This window comes from Oncorhynchus keta, chromosome 25 (assembly GCF_023373465.1).
Source record: "Oncorhynchus keta strain PuntledgeMale-10-30-2019 chromosome 25, Oket_V2, whole genome shotgun sequence".
NCBI lineage: Eukaryota > Metazoa > Chordata > Actinopteri > Salmoniformes > Salmonidae > Oncorhynchus > Oncorhynchus keta.
This window is the reverse complement of record NC_068445.1, coordinates 205,529-230,952: the sequence shown is the minus strand read 5'-3', so window position 1 is coordinate 230,952 and position 25,424 is coordinate 205,529. Positions and strand designations below refer to the sequence as shown.

General features: G+C 43.4%; 1 protein-coding gene across 6 annotated transcripts; it reads left to right on the top strand.

Moving 5' to 3' along the window:
- Positions 1 to 1,372: 1,372 nt before the first annotated feature.
- On the top strand, positions 1,373 to 24,254 carry ciz1b (cdkn1a interacting zinc finger protein 1b). 6 transcript variants are annotated; one of them, XM_035762773.2, is made up of 16 exons: positions 1,376 to 1,688; positions 2,011 to 2,096; positions 9,847 to 9,953; positions 10,094 to 10,248; positions 10,444 to 10,555; positions 16,568 to 16,646; positions 16,835 to 16,923; positions 17,065 to 17,147; positions 17,264 to 17,473; positions 19,384 to 19,514; positions 19,674 to 19,770; positions 19,896 to 20,006; positions 20,323 to 20,439; positions 20,530 to 20,608; positions 20,740 to 20,861; positions 20,997 to 24,254. In XM_035762773.2, the coding sequence occupies exons 2-16, from the start codon at positions 2,059 to 2,061 to the stop codon at positions 21,084 to 21,086; spliced, it is 1,620 nt and encodes a 539-aa protein (XP_035618666.1). In that variant the 5' UTR covers positions 1,376 to 1,688; positions 2,011 to 2,058; the 3' UTR covers positions 21,087 to 24,254. The 6 variants fall into 6 exon arrangements, with proteins under 6 accessions (XP_035618664.1, XP_035618666.1, XP_035618665.1 ...); XM_035762772.2 differs by having other exon boundaries at positions 1,376 to 1,692; XM_052478467.1 differs by having other exon boundaries at positions 1,376 to 1,924.
- The last annotated feature ends 1,170 nt before the right edge of the window (positions 24,255 to 25,424 follow it).

The following is a 25,424-nucleotide window of genomic DNA, read 5'->3' as shown; positions in this document are numbered from 1 at the left end:
GTGCATAGAGAAGAGTGCGTAGAGAGGAGATGGTAGTGGGTGTCCCACAGTCTGCAGCGAATTACATGCAGGAGAAGGAGCCCGACACTAATAGTGAAGAAGGTGGGCTTTGTTGTGTTTATAGCGCAAGTGATCAATTGCACTAGTCAAACAAACAAAAAATCAAAGAAGCTAGACATCATTGTGAATGCAGCAAATAGATTTCTGGATCAACAGGTCTTTACAGCCGAAATGTTACAGGGAGTACTGAATGAAGATGTTCCCCCTTCCCAGGTTCCTGAGCCTGTGTAGGGATCTGAATAGGACAGTTTATTTATTTTTTTTATAAAAAAAAACATTCAGGGTAGTAGCGTGAATTTGGTTAGTGTTTTTGGTAATTAGTATTAGTATTCGGTACTCCATGCAGTAGGTGGCAGCAATACACCTTATGAGTATACCCTGCCAATAAACATCAAAAAAGAACGCTGCTCTAGCAAAGATTTGTATCACGAAACGAATGTATTGGGCAGTGACGGTCAGGGTTTTCAACCTTTGTCTTACTGGGTTTGGTTTGGTGGTCTGAAGCCTCAGATGACACATCTGTCTTGTATACAGTCACAGGTGTCTTGCTGCTGTACCTGGCAGGTTTCTCACTTTTCATGGACACCTGGTTAGTTGAGGTGTAGAGGGTGAAGCTGGGGTCATTTCTAATTTTCGCCTGGTTCCTGATGAATCTCGAGAAGAACGAGAATGGTGGGAATGCTACCCGATAGTCCTCCTTATATTTGGATCCCTGTGCTATCCATTTTTCTTGTAAACTGAATGGAAGTTTCTCTACAATAGGGTTTACCCCCCGAGATGTGTCCAGATAAGCGAGGCCTGGAAGGTACCCTTCTACTTTAGCACACTCCAGTTCGAGAAGAATGTCACCTAGTTCTCTTAGTTTGTGAGAACACGAGTCATAGTGGGCAGAACAAGCAATGAGGTGGGTAGAGGCAAGCACGCGCTAGCGATAACCTATTGGCGCGTTCTAGTAAATATATACATATTTCCGTTTGAGAACGCCTACTCAGTGAAGGTTCACGTATGCAATAACTCAAGTGGCATTTTCACTCCTAAACAGACATATATATTTTTTTTTTACTTTTGCAAAGAGTAATGTCTACTAAACATAGTCCACTCTGTTCATAACATAATATTTTTTGCAGAATTTCGACCCAAATCCATCCCGTTCCATCTTCTCCCACTACGTGTTATAGTGGGCTTTCTCTCAGGCGAAACGCCAACCAGATGCTTATCTGTCTCAATATTCTATCTGTTTCTCTAGTTTCTGCCACCTTTCACCAAATATCTTCTCCTGTGCTTTCACCGCAGATGCGGAAGTGCGACACTGGATGAGGTGGTAATTGAGACGCATTCAATGCAAAACACAAACTGACGAATTTTGATGGGAATTTTTGTTATTTAATTTAGATTTGATGCACCAGTGTATCAATCGACTCTAGGGGATTCTTACATGCGCGACTTTTAATTTGAACATTTCCGACATTCCCCTGACACGGAAGTACTTTTTTTAGTGTTGCTGACGAGACGCTGATATAGTATAGTATTTCTGAACTGGAGCTAGTGTGCATAGCCAGCAAAGAAGTTTTGAAAGTGATAACAGTAGCTACTGTTTTTGAAACCATCTAAATATATGTGCCACGGAAGTAGGTATTGTAAATCCACAACTACAGCGCATTTCTTGATAATTTCATACTTTCAGCTAGCTAACGTAGCTATGCGTCATAGTACAGGTAAACTGGCTAGCTAACTAATCTGTCTAGCTTGGTAAAGTTAGTCCAGATAACGTTAGCTATCTAAATTAGTATGCCAGCTGTACCGTTAATTAGACAAGCACATATGTAGCCAACCATATTTGATGTTAACTGGCTACTTCGTAAAGGTTAGTAGCTAGTTATGTAACGTTATTTAGCTAGCAATATGTTCGGTCATCAACAACGCCTCCAACAGCAGCAACGTATTTTGCAGCTTCCACAACATCTCCAACAACGCCAGCAGCTACAAACAACCCAACTCATGCCATCCCAACTTCCACACCAGCACCAAATGAACCGGTAAGACATTCCTGCATGGGTGCTCTCTATCAAAACCCAATGAACCTAGATAATCTGGACACATTACATTTGTTACGTTTTTATTTTTGATAAAAATGTGTTAATTACATCCTCCACGGAGCTCCGTTTCCTAATATTTGCTTTATGTCCCAACTGCTTGCTCTAGTTTTGAAGTAAATATCAAAAACATGAAGAAAACACCTTCAGGGCATTTTTCACCCTGCCAGCTCCTATTAGTTCTATTGAGCATCATGGCACCGACTCGCCTTCTGAAAGTTCTATTCCCAGCCCATTGTTCTGTGTCACAATGCCAGCTTTGCTGGTAGTAATGCATTATTTAAGTGATAATGCCAGAGAAGCCAGTGTTTGGAGGATATATTGGCACAGATGGTGTTAGGCCTGCGACGGAGGGGGAGAGAGACTAACGGGAGGGAGAGAGCGGGAGAGAGACTAACGGGAGGGAGAGAGCGGGAGAGAGACTAACGGGAGGGAGAGAGCGGGAGAGAGACTAACGAGAGCGGGAGAGAGACTAACGAGAGCGGGAGAGAGACTAACGAGAGGGGGAGAGAGACTAACGAGAGGGGGAGAGAGACTAACGAGAGGGGAGAGAGACTAACGAGAGGGGGAGAGAGACTAACGAGAGGGGGAGAGAGACTAACGAGAGGGGGAGAGAGACTAACGAGAGGGGGAGAGAGACTAACGGGAGGGAGGGGAGGGAGACTAACAGATGGGAGAGGGTGAGAGAGAGACTAACAGGAGGCAGTCAGAGAGATACTAACATAACTGATTTTAGAATTAAAAGACTCCATAGAACGGCACATTTTAGGTCCAGTACCATCTTTGGGACGCAGGTGTGAAAGATTCGGCAGACTGCTGGCATTACACATCTGGCTACAAGACTACTGTATCTCTGCTGGAGTCACTTTTATTGATGACTTTGACACCTTCTGGAAACAGAAGTTGGTGTGGTGTCTATATTCAGAACGACATTCCTGTAAAGCTTAGAGACGATCTAATGTTAAATACTGTTGAAGTAATATGGCTACAGGTTCATCTGCCTCACCTAAAGCCCATTCTTGTGGGAAGCTGCTATAGACCACCAAGTGCTAACAGTCAGTATCTGGATAATGTGTGAAATGCTTGATAATGTATGTGATCAACAGAGACGTACAGTTGAAGTCGGAAGTTTACATACACTTAGGTTGGAGTCATTAAAACTAGTTTTTCAACCACTCCACACATTCCTTGTCAACAAACTATAGTTTTGGCAAGTCGGTTAGGACATCTGCTTTGTGCATGACACAAGTAATTTTTCCAACAATTGTTTACAGACAGATTATTTCACTTATAATTCACTGTATCACAATTCCAGTGGGTAGAAGTTTACATAAACTAAGCGGACTGTGCCTTTAAACAGCTTGGAAAATTCCAGAAAATGATGTCATGGCTTTAGAAGCTTCTGATGGGCTAATTGACATAATTTGAGTCAATTTGAGGTGTAGCTGTGGATGTATTTCAAGGCCTACCTTTAAACTCAGTGCCTCTTTGCTTGACATCATGGGGAAATCAGAAGAAATCAGCCAAGAACTCAGAGGGGAAAAAAAGGGGAAAATGTGCAAATCAATCCCAGAACAACAGCAAATGACCTTGTGAAGATGCTGGAGGAAACTGGTACAAAAGTATCTATATCCACAGTAAAACGAGTCCTATATCGACCTAACCTGAATGGCCGCCCAGCATTGCTATGTTTGGAGGAAAAGGGGGTGGCTTGCAAGCCGAAGAACACCATCCCAACCGTGAAGCACGGGGGTGGCAGCATCATGTTGTGGGGGTGCTTTGCTGCAAGAGGGACCACTGCACTTCACAAAATAGATGGCATCATGAGGAGGAACATTTTGTGGATATATTGAAGAAACATCTCAAGACATCAGTCAGGAAGTTAAAGCTTAGTTGCAAATGGGTCTTCCAACTGGACAATGACCCCAAGCATACTTCCAAAGTTGTGGCAAAATGGCTTAAGGACAACAAAGTCGAGGTACTGGAGTGGCCGTCACAAAGACTGATCTCAACCCTACAGAAAATGTGTGGGCAGAACTGAAAAAACGTGTGAGCAAGGAGGCCTGCAAACCTGACTCAGTTACACCAGCTCTTTGAGGAGGAATGGGCCAAAATTCACCCAACTTATTGTGGAAAGCTTGTGGAAGGCTACCTGAAATGTTTGCCCAAAGTTAAACAATTTTAAGGCAATGTTACCAAATACTAATTGAGTGTATGTAAATGTATGACCCACTGGGAATGTGATGAAAGAAATAAAAGCTGAAAATCATTCTCTTTACTATTATTCTGACATTTCACGTTCTTAAAATAAAGTGGTGATCCTAACTGACCCAAGACAGAGCATTTTACTAGGATTAAATGTCAGGAATTGTGACACTGAGTTTAAATGTATTTGGCTAAGGTGTATGTAGACTTCAACTGTATATTTTCTGGGTGATTTAATATTGACTGGCTATCATAAAGTTGCCCATTTAGGAAAAAACTTCAAACTGTAACCAGTGCCTGCAACCTGGATCAGGTTGTCAGTCAACCTACCAGGGTAGTTACAAACAGTACAGGAATTAAATCATTAGCATGTATTGATCACATCTCTACTAATGCTGCAGATATTTGGTATAAAGCAGTATCCAAATCCATAGGATGTAGTGATCACAATATAATAGCCATATCTAGGAAAACCAAAGTTCCAAAGGTTGGGCCTAATATAGTGTATAAGAGGTCATAGAGTAAGTTTAGTAGTGATTCATATGTTGATGATGTAAAGAATATTTGCTGGTCTGTGGATTGTAATGAGGAGCAACCAGATGCTGCACTTGACACACTTATGAAATTGCTTACTCCAGTTCTAATAAGCCCACACCCATTAAGAAAATTACTGTGAAAACTGTTAAATCCCCTTGGATTGATGAGGAATTAAAAAACTGTATGGTTGAGAGGTCGACCGATTATGGTTTTTCGATGCCGATTATTGGAGGACCAAAAAAGCCGATACCGATTAATCGGACGATGTTTATTATATTTATTTGTAACAATGACAATTACAACAATACAGAATGAACACTCATTTTAACTTAATATAATACATCAATAAAATCAATTTAGCCTCAAGTAAATAATGAAACATGTTCAATTTGGTTTAAATAATGCAAAAACAAAGTGTTGGAGAAGAAAGTAAAAGTGCAATATGTGCTATGTAAGAAAGCTAATGTTTCAGTTCCTCGCTCAGAACATGAGAACATATGAAAGCTGGTGGTTCCTTTTAATAACATGAGTCTTCAATATTCCCAGGTAAGAATTTTTAGGTTGTAGTTATTACAGGAATTATAGGACTATTTCCCTCTATACCATTTGTATTTCATTAACCTTTGACTATTGGATGTTCCTATAGGCACTTTAGTATTGTATTGCCAGTGTAACAGTATAGCTCTCTCCTCGCTCCTCCCTGGGCTCGAACCAGCAACACAACGACAACAGCCACCATCGAAGCAGAGTTACCCATGCAGAGCAAGGGGAACAACTACTAGAAGGCTCAGAGCGAGTGACTGTAGAAACGCTATTAGCGCGCGCTAACTAGCTAGCCATTTCACTTCGGTTACACCAGCCTCCTCTCGGGAGTTGATAGGCTTGAAGTCATAAACAGCGCAATGCTTGACGCACAACGAAGAGCTGCTGGCAAAACGCACGAAAGTGCTGTTTGAATGAATGTTTACGTGCTTGCTTCTGCCTACCACCGCTCAGTCATACTTAGATACTTGTATGCTTGATACTTGTATTCCTTTATATATGTTTGTACCAGTCAAGGTTGGACAGACCCCCCCCCCATTCAATGCTTTATTTTATGTTATACATTGTAGAACAATAGTGAAGACATATCTTTGAAATAACACATGGAATTATGTAGTAACCAAAAAAAAGTGTATTAAAAAAAAATCTAAATATGAGATTCTTCAATGTTCTTCAGTCAGATTATATGCAACGCAGGACACGCTAGATAATATCTAGTAATATCATCAACCATGTGTAGTTAACTAGTGATTATGATTGTTTTTTATAAGATAAGTTTAATGCTAGCTAGCAACTTACCTTGGCTTACTGCGTTTGCATAACAGGCAGTCAGTCTCCTTGTGGAGTGCAACGAGAGAGAGGCAGGTCGTTATTGCGTTGGACTAGGTAACTGTAAGGTTGCAAGATTGGATCCCCCAAGCTGACAAGGTGAAAATCTGTCCCTGAACGAGGCAGTTAACCCACCGTTCCTAGGCCGTCATTGAAAATAAGAATGTGTTCTTAACTGACTTGCCTAGTTAAATAAAGGTATAAAAAAATGGCACCCAAAAATACCGATTTCCGATTGTTATGAAAACTTGAAATCGGCCCTAATTAATCGGCCATTCCGTTTAATCGGTCGACCTCTAGGTGAGAGGGATGAGGCAAAAGGTATGTCAATTAAATCTGGCAAATTAAGAAATCATTTGACTAAACTAAATTAAAAGAAAAATAAACTACACTATGAAACAAATAAATTATATAAAGAATGATAGAAGCTTTGGGGCACCTTAAATGAACTATTGGGGGGAACAGCTCGGCTCCATTCATTGAATCAGATTCATCACAAAGCCCACTGATATTGCAAACTACTTTAATTACTTTTTAATTGGCAAGATAAGCAAACTTGGATGACATGCCAGCAACAAACGCTGACAACACACATCCAAGTATATCGGACCAAATTATGAAAGACAAGAATTGTACTTTTGAATTCCGTAAAGTCAGTGTGGAAGAGGTCAAAAATTGTCTATCAACAATGACATGCTACCGGGGTCTGACAATCTGGAGGATAATAGCAGATGATATTACCACTCCTATTTGCCACATCTTCAATTTAAGTCGCACCTTGACTACTGTTCAGTCGTGTGGTCAGGTTCCACAAAGGACTTAGGAAAATTGCAATTGTCTCAGAACAGGGCAGCACGGCTGGCCCTTGGATGTACAAAGAGGGCTAATATTAATAATATGCATGTCAGTCTCTCCTGGCTGAAAGTGGAGGAGAGATTGACTTCATTTCTACTTTTATTTATGAGAGGTATTGACATGTTCAATGCCGAGCTGTCTGTCTAAACTACTGGCACACAGCTCGGACACCCATGCATACCCCACAAGACACGCCACAAGATGTCTCTTCACAGTCCCCAAGTCCAGAACGGACTATGGAGGCGCACATTACTACATTAAAAAATAAAAAAAGGTATCTGACTAACAGATGAATATCTGTATTCCAGTCGTGAAATCCATAGACTAGGGCCTAATTTCTCATTTGTTTATTTAAATTGACTGATTTCTGATATGAACTGTAACTCAGTAAAATCTTTGAAATTGTTGCATGTTGCGTTTATATTTTTGTAGAGTATTTTTCCATGAGACCGAGAGCAATCATTCGAGCTCCACCGCTAATGTGCTCGCCTGTACCAACCAAGTTATCATGACAGGATTTGCTAATCTGAGAGCTATTCCCCAAGTTTCATAGCATCAAACATACTGTAAATCTGCTGTTGACTTATTTCACTCACCTCGACATCATCGCTTTTCAAAGTGCAAGGACGTCTCCGAATCGCCAACCAACACAGCCTCTATCACAGTGAAAAGTCGTGTCTGCTTTGGCACCATCATTTTGAGTAATGAAGTTTTAAAAAAAACTTTGGAAGTCAAATTACAGCATACCCTGTTTCTGGTAGATTACAACAGCCATGCGAATATGATGACAGGTTGTTAAGCAAGTTAATTTCACAATATTGATACAGATATTATTGTTAGAAAAACGAGGCCGTTCGCGGCCGCTATATTAATTTAAAGAAAGGCCATCGATGACCGCCATGGGTTCTAAAGAGTTAACAAGGTTACAGCTACTTTGTGAGCGATATCACTGTTTGCCTGTGTACAAGTTTGGTGACCCACATCGCCAGAGATGGCTGGCGCCTACCCATCAAATATGGAAAAAAAGGTGTAAAACCTAAACAAAACGCAGGTCCATGTTTCAAGATGTGGCCAATTTAAACTGCCAGAAGACATTTTTTTGGTAGTTTGGGTCTCGACCCAGCCCTGTGTAATTGGGTCCTGGACTTTCTGACGGGCTGCCCCCAGGTGGTGAAGGTAGGAAACATCTCACCTTCGCTGACCTTCAACACTGGGGACCCACAAGGGTGCGTGCTCAGCCCCCTCCTGTACTCCCTGTTCACCCATGACTGTGGCCATGCACGTCTCCAACTCAATCAAGTTTGCAGATGACACAACGGCAGTGGGCTGAAGAAATTTGTCTTGTCACCTAAAACCCTCACTTTTACAGATGCATAATTGAGAGCATCCTTTCTGGCTGTATCACCACCTGGTTCTGCACAATGCATCACCGGGGGCAAACTATCTGCCCTCCATGACACCTACAGCACCAGATGTCACAGGAAGGTCAAAAAGATCATCAAGGACAACAACCACCCGAGCCACTGCCTGTTCACCCCACCAGAAGGCGAGGTCAGTACAGGTGCATCAAAGCTGGGACCGAGAGACAGCTTCTATCTCAAGGCCATCAGACTGCCAAACAGCAATCACTAACTCAGAGAGGCTGCTGCCTACATAGACTCAAATCATTGGCCTCTTTTTAATAAATAGATCACTTTTTAATAATGTTTACATATCTTACATTATTCATCTCCTATGTAAATACTGTATCTTATACCATCTCTATCTTGCCTATGCCGCACGGCCATCGCTCATCCGTATATTTATATGTACGTATTCTTATTCCGTCCCTTTCGATTTGTGTGTATTAGGTAGTTATTGGGGTATTGTTAGATTACTTGATAGATATTACTGCACTTTCGGAACTAGGAAGCACAAGCATTTAACATCTGCTAACCATGTGTATGTGACCAATGCAATTTGATTTGACTACCTGTGCTAATTAAATGACTGTCGACCTATCTGCGTCTCCAGACACTTGTGTGTAAACAGAAGACCGACGCACAAACATGTTGTCACTGAAAAATAGTGCCGGCTGCAACTGTGTGGTAAAACGGTGTACAGTAACTGTGTATTTTGCATTTGCGACGTTATCTGAAAGTAGAGGGATTTATGCTTCTAAAAGTATATGTATATGGCTGTTCGCTGCTCTGGCCCCCCAATGGTGGAACAAACTCCCTCACGACGCCAGGACAGCGGAGTCAATCACCACCTTCCGGAGACACCTGAAACCCCACCTCTTTAAGGAATACCTAGGATAGGATAATTAATCCTTCTCACCCCCCCTAAAAGATTTAGATGCACTATTGTAAAGTGGCTGTTCCACTGGATGTCATAGGTGAATGCACCAGTTTGTAGTCGCTCTGGATAAGAGCGTCTGCTAAATGACTTAAATGTAATGTAAAATGTAAATGTTTTGGCATCCAGAGCCAATTCGCCCTTTAAACGGAACATGTAAGGTCCTTGTACTAAGGATTAACGTTAGGCTCCTTGATTCCAATATTAGGCTCTGACTGTTGGTGACTCAATGTTGTCACACGATTTGCTAGTAACCGGTTATCGATAGTCAACTCCTTTTGATATAAGAGAACGGAGATGAGCATTCCTCAGCTACACTGAACCTAGTAATAAAGTCAAACACCTTATCCAGATTTTTGTCTAATTTTCTAATTTTGATGTCAATCAGACCACCTCCACCTAGCATGATCTACCTCTGCCCAGTTCCCCGGGCCTCTCTCCTTGCCACCAACCCCATGCTGCAAGGGGCACTGCTCATGCAACAACCGATGCGAGGTAAGCCTCTGTCTTATATTCTCGCACAGGAAGGTGGTTGATGTTTTAGTAGCATATAGAAGAGTCAAAATGCTGTGGATGTTATAGGGAAAAGGAATTATCCCCCAAGTACATACAATGCCTTTCTCCTCTATCTATAGGTAACATGCGAGGCTTGGCCATGGGTAGTGGGCTACCCTTTACTTCATTTTTGTCTGAGGGGACAAGGCAATCTCTCCTTGGACCGGCTCCTATTCCCCAAGTGGGATTGTTCGCATCAGGACCCAATCATTCCCTTACACACTTTTTAAACAAGGTTCATCTTTTCTTCTACCACTCTGAATCGGAGAACCTTTCTGGGCAGGACCGCTTCAGTATAGGCTACATCTACAGTACTATTATCTTCTTTACTTAAATTAACATTGAGCAACTGCACATCCTAAAATGATCTGTGAGTGTGAACTATTGATTTAATGATGTGTGGTGTTTTGTTGTGTTTGTGTCCAAACAGGACATTCGTGTTAGGAAGAGGAAGAAGGAACAGACAGGAAGTGCTGGGGACCAGCTGAGCTCCAGCAGTGCAGAGGGGCTAGGGGAGAGGGATGATAGGACTCCTAATACAGGTGAGTCCCATGGTCTTATCTCACTTAAACACCTGACTCTAGAAACCCTCTTAGTTAACCTGGCAACTTATTTCTGTTGACCCCCAGCAACACAGCCACAATAAAAATCCATGTTTGACAGTCAATCTTCTGTGTGTGAACAAATAAAATGGTGGTCTGGGTCGTCAAAAGTAAAGTACCACATGAAATACTGTTAACTTCTTATGGCTGTGGGACAGTATTGAGTAGCTTGGATAATAAGGTGCCCAGAGTAAACTGCTTGCTACTCAGGCCCAAAAGCTAGAATATGCATATAATTAGTAGATTTGGATAGAAAACACCCTGAAGTTTCTAAAACTGTTTGAATGATGTCTGAGTATATCAGAAGCCATATGGCAGGCAAAAACCTGAGAAAAAAATCCAACCCGGAAGTGGGAAATCTGAGATTTTTAGTTTTTCCAAGTCATCGCCTATCGAATATACAGTGTCTATGGGGTCATATTGCACTGCCCAAGGCTTCCACTAGATGTCAACAGTCTTTAGAACATGGTTCCAGGCTTCTACTGTGAAGGGGGAGAGAATGAGAGCTGTTTGAGTCAGGTGTCTGGCAGAGTGCCATGAGCTAAATCATGCGTGCGGGGTAGCTGCGTTCCTTTTCATTGTCCAGTTGAAACATTGAAGATTTATGATTAAAAACATCCTAAAGATTGATTCTATACATCGTTTAACATGTTTCTACGAACTGTAATATAACTTTTTGGACTTTTCGTCTGAACTTTCGCCTGGATTTGTGAACTAAACGCGCAAACAAAAAGGAGGTATTTGGACATAAATGATGGACTTTATCGAACAAAAAAACATTTATTGTGGAACTGGGATTCCCAGGAGTGCATTCCGATCAAGATCATCAAAGGTAAGTGAATATTTATAACGCTATTTCTGAGTTTTGTGACATCTCCTTGACTGGAAAATGGCTGTATGGTTTTCTGTGACTAGGTGCTGACCTAACATAATCATTTGGTGTGCTTTCACCGTAAAGCCAATTTGAAATCGGACACTGTGGCCCCCTTAAAAGATTTAGATGCACTATTGTAAAGTGGCTGTTCCACTGGATGTCATAAGGTGAATGCACCAATTTGTAAGTCGCTCTGGATAAGAGCGTCTGCTAAATGACTTAAATGTAATGTAATGTAAATGATTTACAAGAAATGTATCTTTAAAATGGTGTAAAATACTTGTATGTTTGAGGAATTTTAATTATGGGATTTCTGTTGTTTTGAATTGGGCGCCCTGTAATTTCATTGGCTGTTGGCGAGGTGGGACGCTAGCCTGACCTGATCCACGCTAGAGTGACCTGACCTTAATCTGACCTGACCTTGGTCCCTATTCCTCACTAATCCACAGCTCTCCACCCTTATCAATGACCGCAACCATGTGATTGCCTTTTCCCTTACTTTAGTAACATTCCAAGCCCCTGGCTCATATTCAACCATAATTGATTCCACCATATTCATTCATTTTACATATAATCATTCACTTCTGGTGTAGCAAGTATTTAAATTTACAACAACTGAAGCCAGACTGTGGCCCTCCTCCTTATCATAAGATACCTGATGTATACAATAACATGTTCTGCTAGAGTGTTCCGGAGTTCTAAATTGAGCAGCTGCTGAAAAATGAGCTCCTGTATATATTGAGATGTAAATGTTTTTTTAGAGTGAAGTACATCGAAAAAAATCAAGAGAACTGCAAGACTCAATAGAAGACTAAACAAGGAACAAACCAAAAAAGACAGGCTTTTGAAAAATTAACTATTTTTCATAAAATTGTACAGTTATCTTAGCTAGCTGAATTGCTAGCAGAATTGTTTACTTGTTGCTAAGCAGTTGCTAGGGACTCTCCTGGAAGAAGCTAGCTAGCTTACAAAGAATAACAACAAAAATATCTAGTTAACAGAAGAAAGGAAGACAAAATAAGGACAAAAGGACAGAAGAAAAAGGAAAAGAAAGAGGACAACAAAGTGAAACAGTCAGCACTTCTATTGCAACTTCGTATTTCGTCGTCCTAACGTAGTCTACACTGCTATCTGCCCAGCAGCTAGCCAGCTAACAAACGTCCACCGTCTACCGAATAGCAGCACTGTAGAAACTATTACACTCAACTGAACGACTTGATTAGTGCAGTGTTAGATAGCTACATAGCTGTCTTTGCTGTCTTCGTATCCAAGATAATTGTGTAGTCTTATAGTGATTATCTTAATTTACCGAGGTTAGCTAGCCAGCTATTTGTCGTCCTTAACGTAGGAGACACTGCTAGCTAGCCAACAGCTAGCCAACGTCTACTGAATAGAACTTCCGCACTCAACAACCCGGTCGCATTCCGCTTTGCTCCACAGGTAGTATCACATTTTCATTTCATTTCATTACAGCACAACGGTTTGATTTGTTTGATCGTAGCTAGCTACATAGCTAGCTACATAGCCGTCTGTGTATCAAAGATAATTGTGTAGTCTAGAGCGATTTTTCTAGGTTAGCTAGCCAGCTATTGTCGTTCTTTTAACGCAACGTAATCAACACTGCTAGCTAGCCAGCTAGCCCCCGAATAGCAGCACTGTAGAAACTATTACACTCAATGGAACGACTTGATTAGTGTAGTGTCAACAACGCAGCCACTGCCAGCTAGCCTACAAAGTCAACAACGCAGCCACTGCCAGCTAGCCTACTTCAGCAGTACTGTATCATTTTAATCATTTTAGTCAATAAGATTCTTGCTACGTAAGCTTAACTTTCTGAACATTCGAGACGTGTAGTCCACTTGTCATTCCAATCTCCTTGCATTAGCGTAGCCTCTTCTGTAGCCTGTCAACTATGTGTCTGTCTATCCCTGTTCTCTCCTCTCTGCACAGACCATACAAACGCTCCACACCGCGTGGCCGCGGCCACCCTAATCTGGTGGTCCCAGCGCGCACGACCCACGTGGAGTTCCAGGTCTCCGGTAGCCTGCCGATCTGCGGCCAACAAGGCAGAGTTCATCTCAGCCTATGCCTCCCTCCAGTCCCTCGACTTCTTGGCACTGACGGAAACATGGATCACCACAGATAACACTGCTACTCCTACTGCTCTCTCTTCGTCCGCCCACGTGTTCTCGCACACCCCGAGAGCTTCTGGTCAGCGGGGTGGTGGCACCGGGATCCTCATCTCTCCCAAGTGGTCATTCTCTCTTTCTCCCCTTACCCATCTGTCTATCGCCTCCTTTGAATTTCATGCTGTCACAGTTACCAGCCCTTTCAAGCTTAACATCCTTATCATTTATCGCCCTCCAGGTCCCTCGGAGAGTTCATCAATGAGCTTGATGCCTTGATAAGCTCCTTTCCTGAGGACGGCTCACCTCTCACAGTTCTGGGCGACTTTAACCTCCCCACGTCTACCTTTGACTCATTCCTCTCTGCCTCCTTCTTTCCACTCCTCTCCTCTTTTGACCTCACCCTCTCACCTTCCCCCCTACTCACAAGGCAGGCAATACGCTCGACCTCATCTTTACTAGATGCTGTTCTTCCACTAACCTCATTGCAACTCCCTCCAAGTCTCCGACCACTACCTTGTATCCTTTTCCCTCTCGCTCTCATCCAACACTTCCCACACTGCCCCTACTCGGATGGTATCGCGCCGTCCCAACCTTCGCTCTCTCTCCCCCGCTACTCTCTCCTCTTCCATCCTATCATCTCTTCCCTCTGCTCAAACCTTCTCCAACCTATCTCCTGATTCTGCCTCCTCAACCCTCCTCTCCTCCCTTTCTGCATCCTTTGACTCTCTATGTCCCCTATCTTCCAGGCCGGCTCGGTCCTCCCCTCCCGCTCCGTGGCTCGACGACTCATTGCGAGCTCACAGAACAGGGCTCTGGGCAGCCGAGCGGAAATGGAGGAAAACTCGCCTCCCTGCGGACCTGGCATCCTTTCACTCCCTCCTCTCTACATTTTCCTCCTCTGTCTCTGCTGCTAAAGCCACTTTCTACCACTCTAAATTCCAAGCATCTGCCTCTAACCCTAGGAAGCTCTTTGCCACCTTCTCCTCCCTCCTGAATCCTCCCCCTCCTCCCTCTCTGCAGATGACTTCGTCAACCATTTTGAAAAGAAGGTCGACGACATCCGATCCTCGTTTGCTAAGTCAAACGACACCGCTGGTTCTGCTCACACTGCCCTACCCTGTGCTCTGACCTCTTTCTCCCCTCTCTCTCCAGATGAAATCTCGCGTCTTGTGACGGCCGGCCGCCCAACAACCTGCCCGCTCGACCCTATCCCCTCCTCTCTTCTCCAGACCATTTCCGGAGACCTTCTCCCTTACCTCACCTCGCTCATCAACTCATCCCTGACCGCTGGCTACGTCCCTTCCGTCTTCAAGAGAGCGAGAGTTGCACCCCTTCTGAAAAAACCTACACTCGATCCCTCCGATGTCAACAACTACAGACCAGTATCCCTTCTTTCTTTTCTCTCCAAAACTCTTGAACGTGCCGTCCTTGGCCAGCTCTCCCGCTATCTCTCTCAGAATGACCTTCTTGATCCAAATCAGTCAGGTTTCAAGACTAGTCATTCAACTGAGACTGCTCTTCTCTGTATCACGGAGGCACTCCGCACTGCTAAAGCTAACTCTCTCCTCTGCTCTCATCCTTCTAGACCTATCGGCTGCCTTCGATACTGTGAACCATCAGATCCTCCTCTCCACCCTCTCCGAGTTGGGCATCTCCGGCGCGGCCCACACTTGGTTGCGTCCTACCTGACAGGTCGCTCCTACCAGGTGGCGTGGCGAGAATCTGTCTCCTCACCACGCGCTCTCACCACTGGTGTCCCCCAGGGCTCTGTTCTAGGCCCTCTCCTATTCTCGCTATACACCAAGTCACTTGGCTCTGTCATAACCTCACATGGTCTCTCCTATCATTGCTATGCAGACGACACACAATTAATCTTCTCCTTTCCCCCTTCTGATGACCAGGTGGCGAATTGCATCTCTGCATGTCTGGCAGACATATCAGTGTGGATGACGGATCACCACCTCAAGCTGAACCTCGGCAAGACGGAGCTGCTCTTCCTCCCGGGGAAGGACTGCCCGTTCCATGATCTCGCCATCACGGTTGACAACTCCATTGTGTCCTCCTCCCAGAGCGCTAAGAACCTTGGCGTGATCCTGGACAACACCCTGTCGTTCTCAACTAACATCAAGGCGGTGGCCCGTTCCTGTAGGTTCATGCTCTACAACATCCGCAGAGTACGACCCTGCCTCACACAGGAAGCGGCGCAGGTCCTAATCCAGGCACTTGTCATCTCCCGTCTGGATTACTGCAACTCGCTGTTGGCTGGGCTCCCTGCCTGTGCCATTAAACCCCTACAACTCATCCAGAACGCCGCAGCCCGTCTGGTGTTCAACCTTCCCAAGTTCTCTCACGTCACCCCGCTCCTCTGCTCTCTCCACTGGCTTCCAGTTGAAGCTCGCATCCGCTACAAGACCATGGTGCTTGCCTACGGAGCTGTGAGGGGAACGGCACCTCAGTACCTCCAGGCTCTGATCAGGCCCTACACCCAAACAAGGGCACTGCGTTCATCCACGTCTGGCCTGCTCGCCTCCCTACCACTGAGGAAGTACAGTTCCCGCTCAGCCCAGTCAAAACTGTTCGCTGCTCTGGCCCCCAATGGTGGAACAAACTCCCTCACGACGCCAGGACAGCGGAGTCAATCACCACCTTCCGGAGACACCTGAAACCCCACCTCTTTAAGGAATACCTAGGATAGGATAAAGTAATCCTTCTCACCCCCCTTAAAAGATTTAGATGCACTATTGTAAAGTGGCTGTTCCACTGGATGTCATAAGGTGAATGCACCAATTTGTAAGTCGCTCTGGATAAAAGCGTCTGCTAAATGACTTAAATGTAAATGTAGAATGTAAATGTTCAAGTTTATAAGTCAGAACCCATCAATTTTAAGTGTCTTGATATGCCTATTTCAATTTTGTGCTGATCTGGGTATGTGTTATCCTTGTTTTACAGAGATGCAGGAAGCGGAATCAGCTGGACAATTCTTTGCAAAGCAACAGGAGCCTGAGATGAAGAAGCAGAAGATGAATTTGTAAGTATCTAACTGGAGTTGTTTAGTAGGGCTCACAATTTTGCCATGGAAAACAAAAGTCTGTCACTGTTGTCTACTTACTGAACACAGACCAGTTATTCTGCCTACCACCACAGCTATGTTAAATTTAAACCTGGTTGTTTTTTGTTTTTGTTAATCTTTATTTTCTGGACTGGTCTTATTCACAGGTCAGAAGAGCCTGTGAATATAAAAATTGGACAAGAGGCAGTCCAGAAGTCTGATAATGAAATGTCAACAGATGTACCTCAGCCTGTAGGTGTGTTTTGGAGATTTTATGGCAGTCTTGATTCTGACACTTTGCTGTTGTAATGAAATAGGAATCAAATCAATGGTATTACCCTTATACATTGTTTATTTTTATGTGTTTTAGCACACAATATATTTTGCTTTTCCATAGATATCTCTGCTCTCGAGTACAGAGGAGGAAGCACTTCCATTCAAGTGGCGGAGGAATGTTGCAAAGAAAGTATAACAGCTGAAGTAGGTGTGCACTAAAGGAATTTAATTAAATTTCGTAATCCTGATTTTAAAAAATGCTCCATCTGCGAGTGTTATCTGTGCTGACACTGGATGCTGTCCTGTGTGTTGGGCTAAAGCATGTTCTGGGGGTAGGCACATCCCTGAAAGTCACCATCCAGCAGAGCAGCGAGAGCCGGGCGTTCAGCACAGGCCTAGAGGAGTTGGCTGCAGCAACAGCCACGGGGACCCCCTGTGGTGTAGGGGGACAAGGTGAGGACAGTGACAGAGGAGCTGCGACTGACAGCCACTACTGCTACATCTGCAGCAACCCCTACCACAACCAGCAGGTGAGGACAAAGCCACACACGTAAAGCTAGCACAAGTACTATTGTTAGTTTTTACCCTGTTATTTAGAACCTGACGGACAACTATGAAAAGCTTAAACCAGGTTTTAGTTACGCAATGAGTCAGACAGCTGAACAGACAAAGACTTGTTCCCACCAGCACAAGTCTCCTCCTTCCCTCTAAACATGTCATCTTTATTGATAGGCAGGTAGTTAAGTGATGTGGGTAATAAACTGTTCTTTCTCCCTTAAATTACCTGACCTTGGCCCCCATTCCTCACTAATCCACAGCTCTCCACCCTTATCAGTGGCCGCAACCATGTGATTGCCTTTCCCTTACTCAGTAACATTCCAAGCCCTTGGCTCATATTTCAAGTTTAGAAGTCAGAACCCATCACTATAAAACGAAACAGCTGCTTGGGGAATGGACTGTCAATGTCATGCTTGTTAGAGCAATTCAATACATTTTAGAATAAGGCTGTGAAATGTGGAGAAAGTCAAGGGGACTGAATACTCTCTGTAATGTATGTAGATCTACATTTTTTTTTTTAAATCACCTTTACATAAGTATTCAGATCCTTTACTCAGTACTTTATTGAAGCACCGTTGGCAGAGATTATAGCTTCCAGTCTTCTTGTGTACAAGCTTGGCACACCTATATTTTGGGAGTTTCTCCCATTATTCTCTGCAGATCCTCTCAAGCTCTGTCAGGTTGGGTATCTTGGGTATGACGCGACAAACTACAAAATGAGGAGAAAGTCAAGGGGTCTGAGTACTTTCTGAATGGACTGTACAGTATACTGAAGCCAAAGGTGCTTTAACAAAGTACGAAGTAAAGGGTCTGAATAATTATATAAATGTGATATTTCAGTTTTTCTAAAAATCCTTTTTTGCTTTGTCATTGTGGGGTATTGTGTGTAGCTTGAGGAACTTTAAAAAAGTTTTATCCATTTTAGAATAAGGCTGTAACATAACAATGTGGGAAAGGGGAAGGGGTCTGAATACCAAATGTGAGCAGTGTTAATTTTGGCAGCTATTTTAGTTTTAGTCTTGAAATACCCTTTAGTCTTAGTCACATTTTAGTCATTTCATCCTTCATTAGTTTTAGTTATCATTGGACTAAAACTCTGGATAATTATATCCTAGTTTGTCACAGCCATTTTAGTCACATAATAGTCAGTACATTGCACATTCAGATATCCTTATCCAACTTGGTCTACTATCCCCTCGTATATCTCAGCAGGCAACATTGAGCTTCACAAAAATGACCGAAGTATCACTATACTCCTAATATTCAACAAATTCTCATAGGAAAAAAGCTACCGCAACACCGATTTAATGAATAACAGATGCACAAAGGGAAAATAAAGCTTCAGATGTGATCAAATAAAAAATGGCCTACATGAAAGTAAGAGAGCAAACATTGTTTCTAGTTGAGGTTATTTACAAGTCAAGTGTCCAGTCTTTGTATCAGTTTTTAAAAAATGATGAGTGACAGAAGTGACCATCTGGGAGTGTGTGGGAGAGCCAAGCATATCGGCTCAATCAAACCGCGCAACTACAAGATCTAAATTCTGCCAATGAGAGGATAGCGTTTAAATAGTCTGCATGTGTGCTTAGGATTGGACAAAACGGATGAAAGGAGCTTCATTTCATAATACATTTCTATTAGTCTCACGTGTAATTCTTGTCTCCATATTTGTGTCAACTAAAATGAAAAGCAATTTGTTATAGTTTTTTTCCAGGGATTCTCGTTATAGTTTTAGTCAGGAAAAATAGGTTGTTAATGAGTTTTTTTTGTCATAGTTATTGTTGACAAAATTAATACTGTATGTAAGTATTGATGCTCATCCTGTGAAAATTTTTTTTAAACTCAAATTAATTTTGTCTGTCTGCCCCTCACCTGCCTGCAGAATTTCCAGAACCATATGAACGGATTGGAACATCAACAGCGTATGATGGAGATTCAGCAAGTGAGCAATGCCTGTCTGGTCAATCTATTACCACGGGTCGGCGACTCTCTACAGGGTACACACAAAGCCGGGTAAGGGGCAAACTCTATTACCATATTACTCACTACACTTCTCTATCATCACAATCCGCTGTCAGTGTTGGTGAGACTGAGACACGGGGACTGGCAGTAGTCAGGCAGCCTGGCAAATGCAATAGAGTGGATTTCAAATTCTGTTTGGCTACATTCCAGGGGCAAAAAGCCAGCAAGGGTGCAGCGCTGGTGTGCAACCTGCCAAACACACTTTACCGGCGACCTCCTCGAGCACCGGAGGACCAAGGAGCACAAGGTAAAGGTGATGTCAGAGAGAAGCACTAAGGTTGGGAAGAGTAAAAAGGTGAAATGGGCTTTGTGGAGAATGGAAGCGGGTAGAGCCATAACATTGTAAACATTTTATTCTCTCTGGTTTCTAAGCTATCAAAGCAGTCCTCACGTCCCTTCTGCACCGTCTGCAATCGCCAGTTCAGGACGCCACGGAAGTTTGTGGAGCACATGAAGTCCCGAGAACACAAGCGGAAGGTGGAGGTGTGTGCATGTGAATAAACAGCAGTAGTGCATAATAATGTGTGTTTATGAAATATGGACTTTTAATTTTTGGTTTGGGGCATTTGTCCTTGTTTATCATCTATGACTATTGACTAGTCTCGCTTGGCTACTAGCCACTTCAGGGGCAAATATTAACTGCCACTTTAGTCAAAATGTCAATGCATTACTAAGTGAAAATTAGACAGTTGGGATTTGTCCCTCACTGAGCAATGCACCGTTCATGAAGCACAATATCCAACAGGGGGCATTGTTTAGCTTAATGTTGATTCACCTCATGTCCTCCTTTTGACCCCAGCTCCAGGAGGAAGGAGAGCCAGAGGTCATTGAAGAACTCATCACTGTGGATGCAGTGGGATGTTTCGAGGAAGAAGATGACTTTGAGGAGGAGACCCACGAGGATGAGGATAGCAGGGTATTAATGGACTAAATTTCCCAAGGAACATAACTGCCATGCGTCATGTACATTTCTTTCCAAGTGTTTAATTTCTCACTGTTTTTGCAGGGATCGCAGCCCGGTCAAAGAGCAGTCCCGCAAGAGCATGTGGGGGACTATGAAGCGTTTGATTCTGAAACACAATACGGTGATTATGCTGTTGCTATGATGACACACCCAGTCACTCAGAAAGGATTGAAAAAAACAAAACTGTAGGACAGAAAGTGAGACGAAGCATTATTTATTTCCCGCCTCATATCTCTCCATTATTTTCTCCAGGTTCAAGCTTTGTTGTCCCGGTGGCTGGTTTTCTCTGCAGACTGTGCCATAAGTTCTTCTATTTCAAGTCCACGGCCAGGCACTTTCACTGCAAGTCCCTCATACACTTCCAGAACTTACAGGTATGCGCCATAGACCCAATGGCATTCATTCTTAGTGTATTGTTGTCAAACGGCAGCAATTACTGACACATCGCCTCCACAAAGTGCTTGCTCTCTTTTGATTCCTCACATCTGCCTCTTATGTCTCTGTATTAGAAGTACAAAGCCTTGAAGAATCAAGAGCTCCGCTGCGGAGGACACCGAGAAGACGAGGACATGCAGCCGAACAGTGGGGGACTCCCCTGACTTGAGAGAATACAAAGTGGTTATCCAAGTGAAAAATGACTGTACAAATGACTGCAACATGGCTAGGGACAACACACATCCCTGTAGTACCTCCTTTACCACAATCAAGATGCATCCTGTTGTCTCTACTCAGGACAAGGCAGAGCAGGACAATATCTCCACTGCCACTCAGACTCAGTCGCTGTCCATAGGCCGTGCTGCTGTGCCACCCAGCCTCCTTCTGGCTCAAGCTGTGGATTGAAGAACATGGTGAAGCCGTCTCCATGCCAAAGCTGCCAAAGGTCCCAACCGAGCCTCCAGAAGTATGGGCATGATGTGACTGGAGAAAAATGCTCCTGCAGAGGTGGATGTGCTCTTGCTTTGCATGCAGTGCAACAGGAAACAAACATGAGCATACCTCAAACTGCAAGCAAGCCACTACAAGGCAGCCTCTTGGAAAGAGAGCATTTGGAGTAGGGGAGTTCCACGCTGTTGATGCCACATATACTCGAACTGGACGAGGACAGAGAACTAGTCAACAGAGAGAAAGTGGAACGAAAGGAGTCAGCTGGGATGAAGCCAGGAAAGTCAAGGACCACATTGAAAAGAATGGCCTCCAAAATTAAATCCACAAGGACAACCCACACAACCTGAGAGCAGGGTCGTGTTCTACTGAACACGACCCAACAGAACACAGGAAATTAACACAAACTAAGCCTGACAAGTCATTAATGGTGATTGATGGGATATCTACACATTTGGTGTGTGTGCGAGTTTGAAGTCGCCCAAGATAAGATTTCACAGACAAATCCTGTTTGGTTACAGTAAAGTAGGCCTAGTTTAAATGGAATTAACAGTTTGGGTTACTAAGTGATAGGAGATCCCTTGCAATACTGTGAATGCTATCACAGTGAGTGAGGCCATATTATGTTATTTTCTTTAAAGAAAGTGCCCTTGGATCAATGAGCTCAATCAAGTCTATGTATATATCATTGTCTATTGCCTCCTTTTCTGCTCTGAACTAATCAGTCACACCATGCAATCTCATTCAGGTCAAAACTATTTGGCACTCTGGTACCACTTGCCATGCGGTAGTAGAGAGAACAGTCTATGACTGGGGTGGCTGGGGTCTTAGACAATTTGTAGGGCCTTCCTCTGACACCGCCTGGTGTAAAGGTCCTGGATGGCAGGCAGCTTAGCCCCAGTGATGTACTGGTCCGTACGCACTACCCTCTGTAGTATTCACCCCCCATGGCATATTTCCTATTTTGTTGCTTTTCAACCTGGAATTAAAATAGATTTTTTTGGGGGGGTGTATATCATTTGATTTTACAACATGCCTACCACTTTGCAGATGCAAAATATTTTTTATTGTGAAACAAACAAGAAATAAGAAAAAAAAACAGAATTTGAGCGTGCACAACTATTCACCCCCCAAAGTCAATACTTTGTAGAGCCACGTTTTGCTGCAAGTCTCTATAAGCGTGGCACATCTAGCCACTGGGATTTTTTCCCATTCTTCAAGGCAAAACTGCTCCAGCTTCTTCAAGTTGGATGGGTTCCGCTGGTGTACAGCAATCTTTAAATCATACCACAGATTCTCAGTTGGATTGAGGTCTGGGCTTTGACTAGGCCATCCCAAGACATTTAAATGTTTCCCCTTTAAACCACTGGAGTGTTGCTTTAGCAGTATGCTTCGGGTCATTGTCCTGCTGTAAGGTGAACCTCCATTCCAGTCTCAAATCTCTGGAAGACAAACAGGTTTCCCTCAATAATTTCCCTGTATTTAGCCCCATCCATCATTCATTCAATTCTGACCAGTTTCTCAGTCCCTGCCGTTGAAAAGCATGGATGATTTTCTCGGGGTGATGAGAGGTGTTGGGTTTGCGCCAGACATAGTTTGCGCCAGACATTTTCCTTGATGGCCAAAAAGCTACATTTTAGTCTCATCTGAGGACTCAAATAAAAGTGTGTTTTAAAAAGTTGAATTAATGATTGTGGGCCCAATTTGGACATTTTCACTTCGGGGTGTACTCACTTTTGTTGCCAGCGGTTTAGACATTAATGGCTGTGTGTTGAGTTATTTTGAGGGGACAGCAAATTTACACTGTTATACAAGCTGTACACTCACTACTTTACATTGTAGCACAGTATCATTTCTTCAGTGTTGTCACATAAATATATACTCAAATATTTACAAAAATGTGAGGGGTGTACTCACTTTTGTGATATACTGTATGTGTGAACTATTTCTAAGATGCAAAGTGTCAGTTTTTCCCCAACTCATTTCACGCATAAGAGGAAGGCTTGCAGTACCGGTGCTGGCATATGCACAGATACAAAAGTATGTGGACATCTGCTCTTAACTTCCCAAAATCATGGGCATTAATACAGAGTTGGTCGCCCCTTTGCTGTTGTAACAGCCTCCACTCTTCTGGGAAGGCGTTCCACTAGATTTTGGAACATTGCTGCAGGGACTTACTTTCTTTCAGCCACAAGCATTAGTGAGGTCTGGCACTGATGTTGAGAGTTTAGGCCTGGCTCACAGTCAGCATTCCAATTCATCAGGGCTCTGTGCAGGCCAGGAAAAGGGCCTTTCCCAAACTGCCAGAAAGTTGGAAGCAGAATTGTCTGGTAAAGTTAAGATTTCCCTTCACTGGAACTAAGTAACCCAAACCATGAAAAACAGCACCAAACCATTATTCCTCCTCCACCAAACTGGGAGGAGGAATAATAATACATTGGGGCAGGTAGCGTTCTCCTGGCATCCGCCAAACCCAGATTCGTACGTCGGGCTGCCAGATGGTAAAGCGTCATTCATCATTCCCGAGGACGGACTTTCACTGCTTCAGAGTTCAATGGCTACGAGATTTGCACCTCTTCAACCGATGCTTGGCATTGCGCACTGTGATCTTAGGCTTGTGTGTGGCTGCTCGGCCATGGAAACCAATTTCATGAAGCTCCCGACGAAATGTTCTTGTGCTTCCAGGCAGTTTAGAAGTGTTGCAACCGAGGACAGATTTGTGACTGACGGGCTCAAATCGGTCTCATGAAGCAACATTTTAAATTGTGCTTTCTACATTGGATAAAAGTAGAAACTCAGAGCTGCAAAATGGTATATCATACACTACAGTTGGGGAACAATGGGAAAGTAATTTTGCTTTGAAAGTTGATAAACTTGTAAATTCACTTTTGAGAAAATGGTCTTTGAAAGTTTTGGTACTGCTATTGGAGAACCCTCTTTGTCTACACCCATTCAGCATTGTTCACATCCTCTTAAACTTTAGCCCCAACCATCTATTTAAGGGTTTAACCGAATGTATTAACAGCTATCAGGCACCCAAACTAATTTGCTAACTACTTCCAGACATTTACATTTAAGTCATTTAGCAGACGCTCTTATCCAGAGCGACTTACAAATTGGTGCAGACATCTATGTGAGAGAGAGAGAGAACAGCTCACTGAACATTACTTGCCCTCGCAGAGCTGGTTAGGCTGCTTTGTTATCCAGAGCATTGGTGACTGCAATTGTGCTGTCAGATTGTAAATTCTGAGCGTTTAGTGTTCTGAGCGCACAGCGGCCGATGAGTGAGTTTGGCCATATTTAACTGGTGTTGAGCTTTCGAAAATCTTCAGTTATTCTGCGCTCTCTGGCACACAGACTAGAGTGCTTTGAAATTGGAGTAGATGACCAGACTGAATTTACGAATGCACCAGGGAGTGGTTACTTGCATAGTGGAGTATTTTGTTAAGACATGTATCTAGCTAGCTAGGTAAAAAATGAACAATAATCACAACTCATGATGCTACTAGCCTGCATGATTCTGCAGGTAGCGAACCAATCAGGTTCAGTGTTAGCTAGCTATAGCCTAATGTAAGCTAGCTAAGCAAATAGCTCTGAGATACTAATGATGTCATACACGTAACGTTAGATTACATTAGCTAGGTAAACAATGAACCATAATCACAACAAGATGCGCCGACAGAGATGGTCGCCTCGCATTCGAGTCCTTAGGAAACTATGCAGTGTTTCGTTTTTTAAAAAGTATTATTTCTTACATTGTTAGCACAGAAAATCTTAAGTCTTATTACATACAGCCGGGAAGAACTATTGGATATCAGAGCGACGTCAATTTACCAACATTGTGACCAGGAATATCACTTTACCGATGTGGATCCTTTGTTCGGACCACCTACCAGGACATTGGATCTAATCCCAGAGGCCGACCCAAAACAACGTCGCCGCAGAAGAGATGGGCGGACTTTGAAGGGAGGAGGTGAGGGCACTCGGAGTGTGGTGTCAGGAAAACGATCTCTCGTCAACAAAAAAAGGAGATAATCGTGGACTAGAGGAAACAG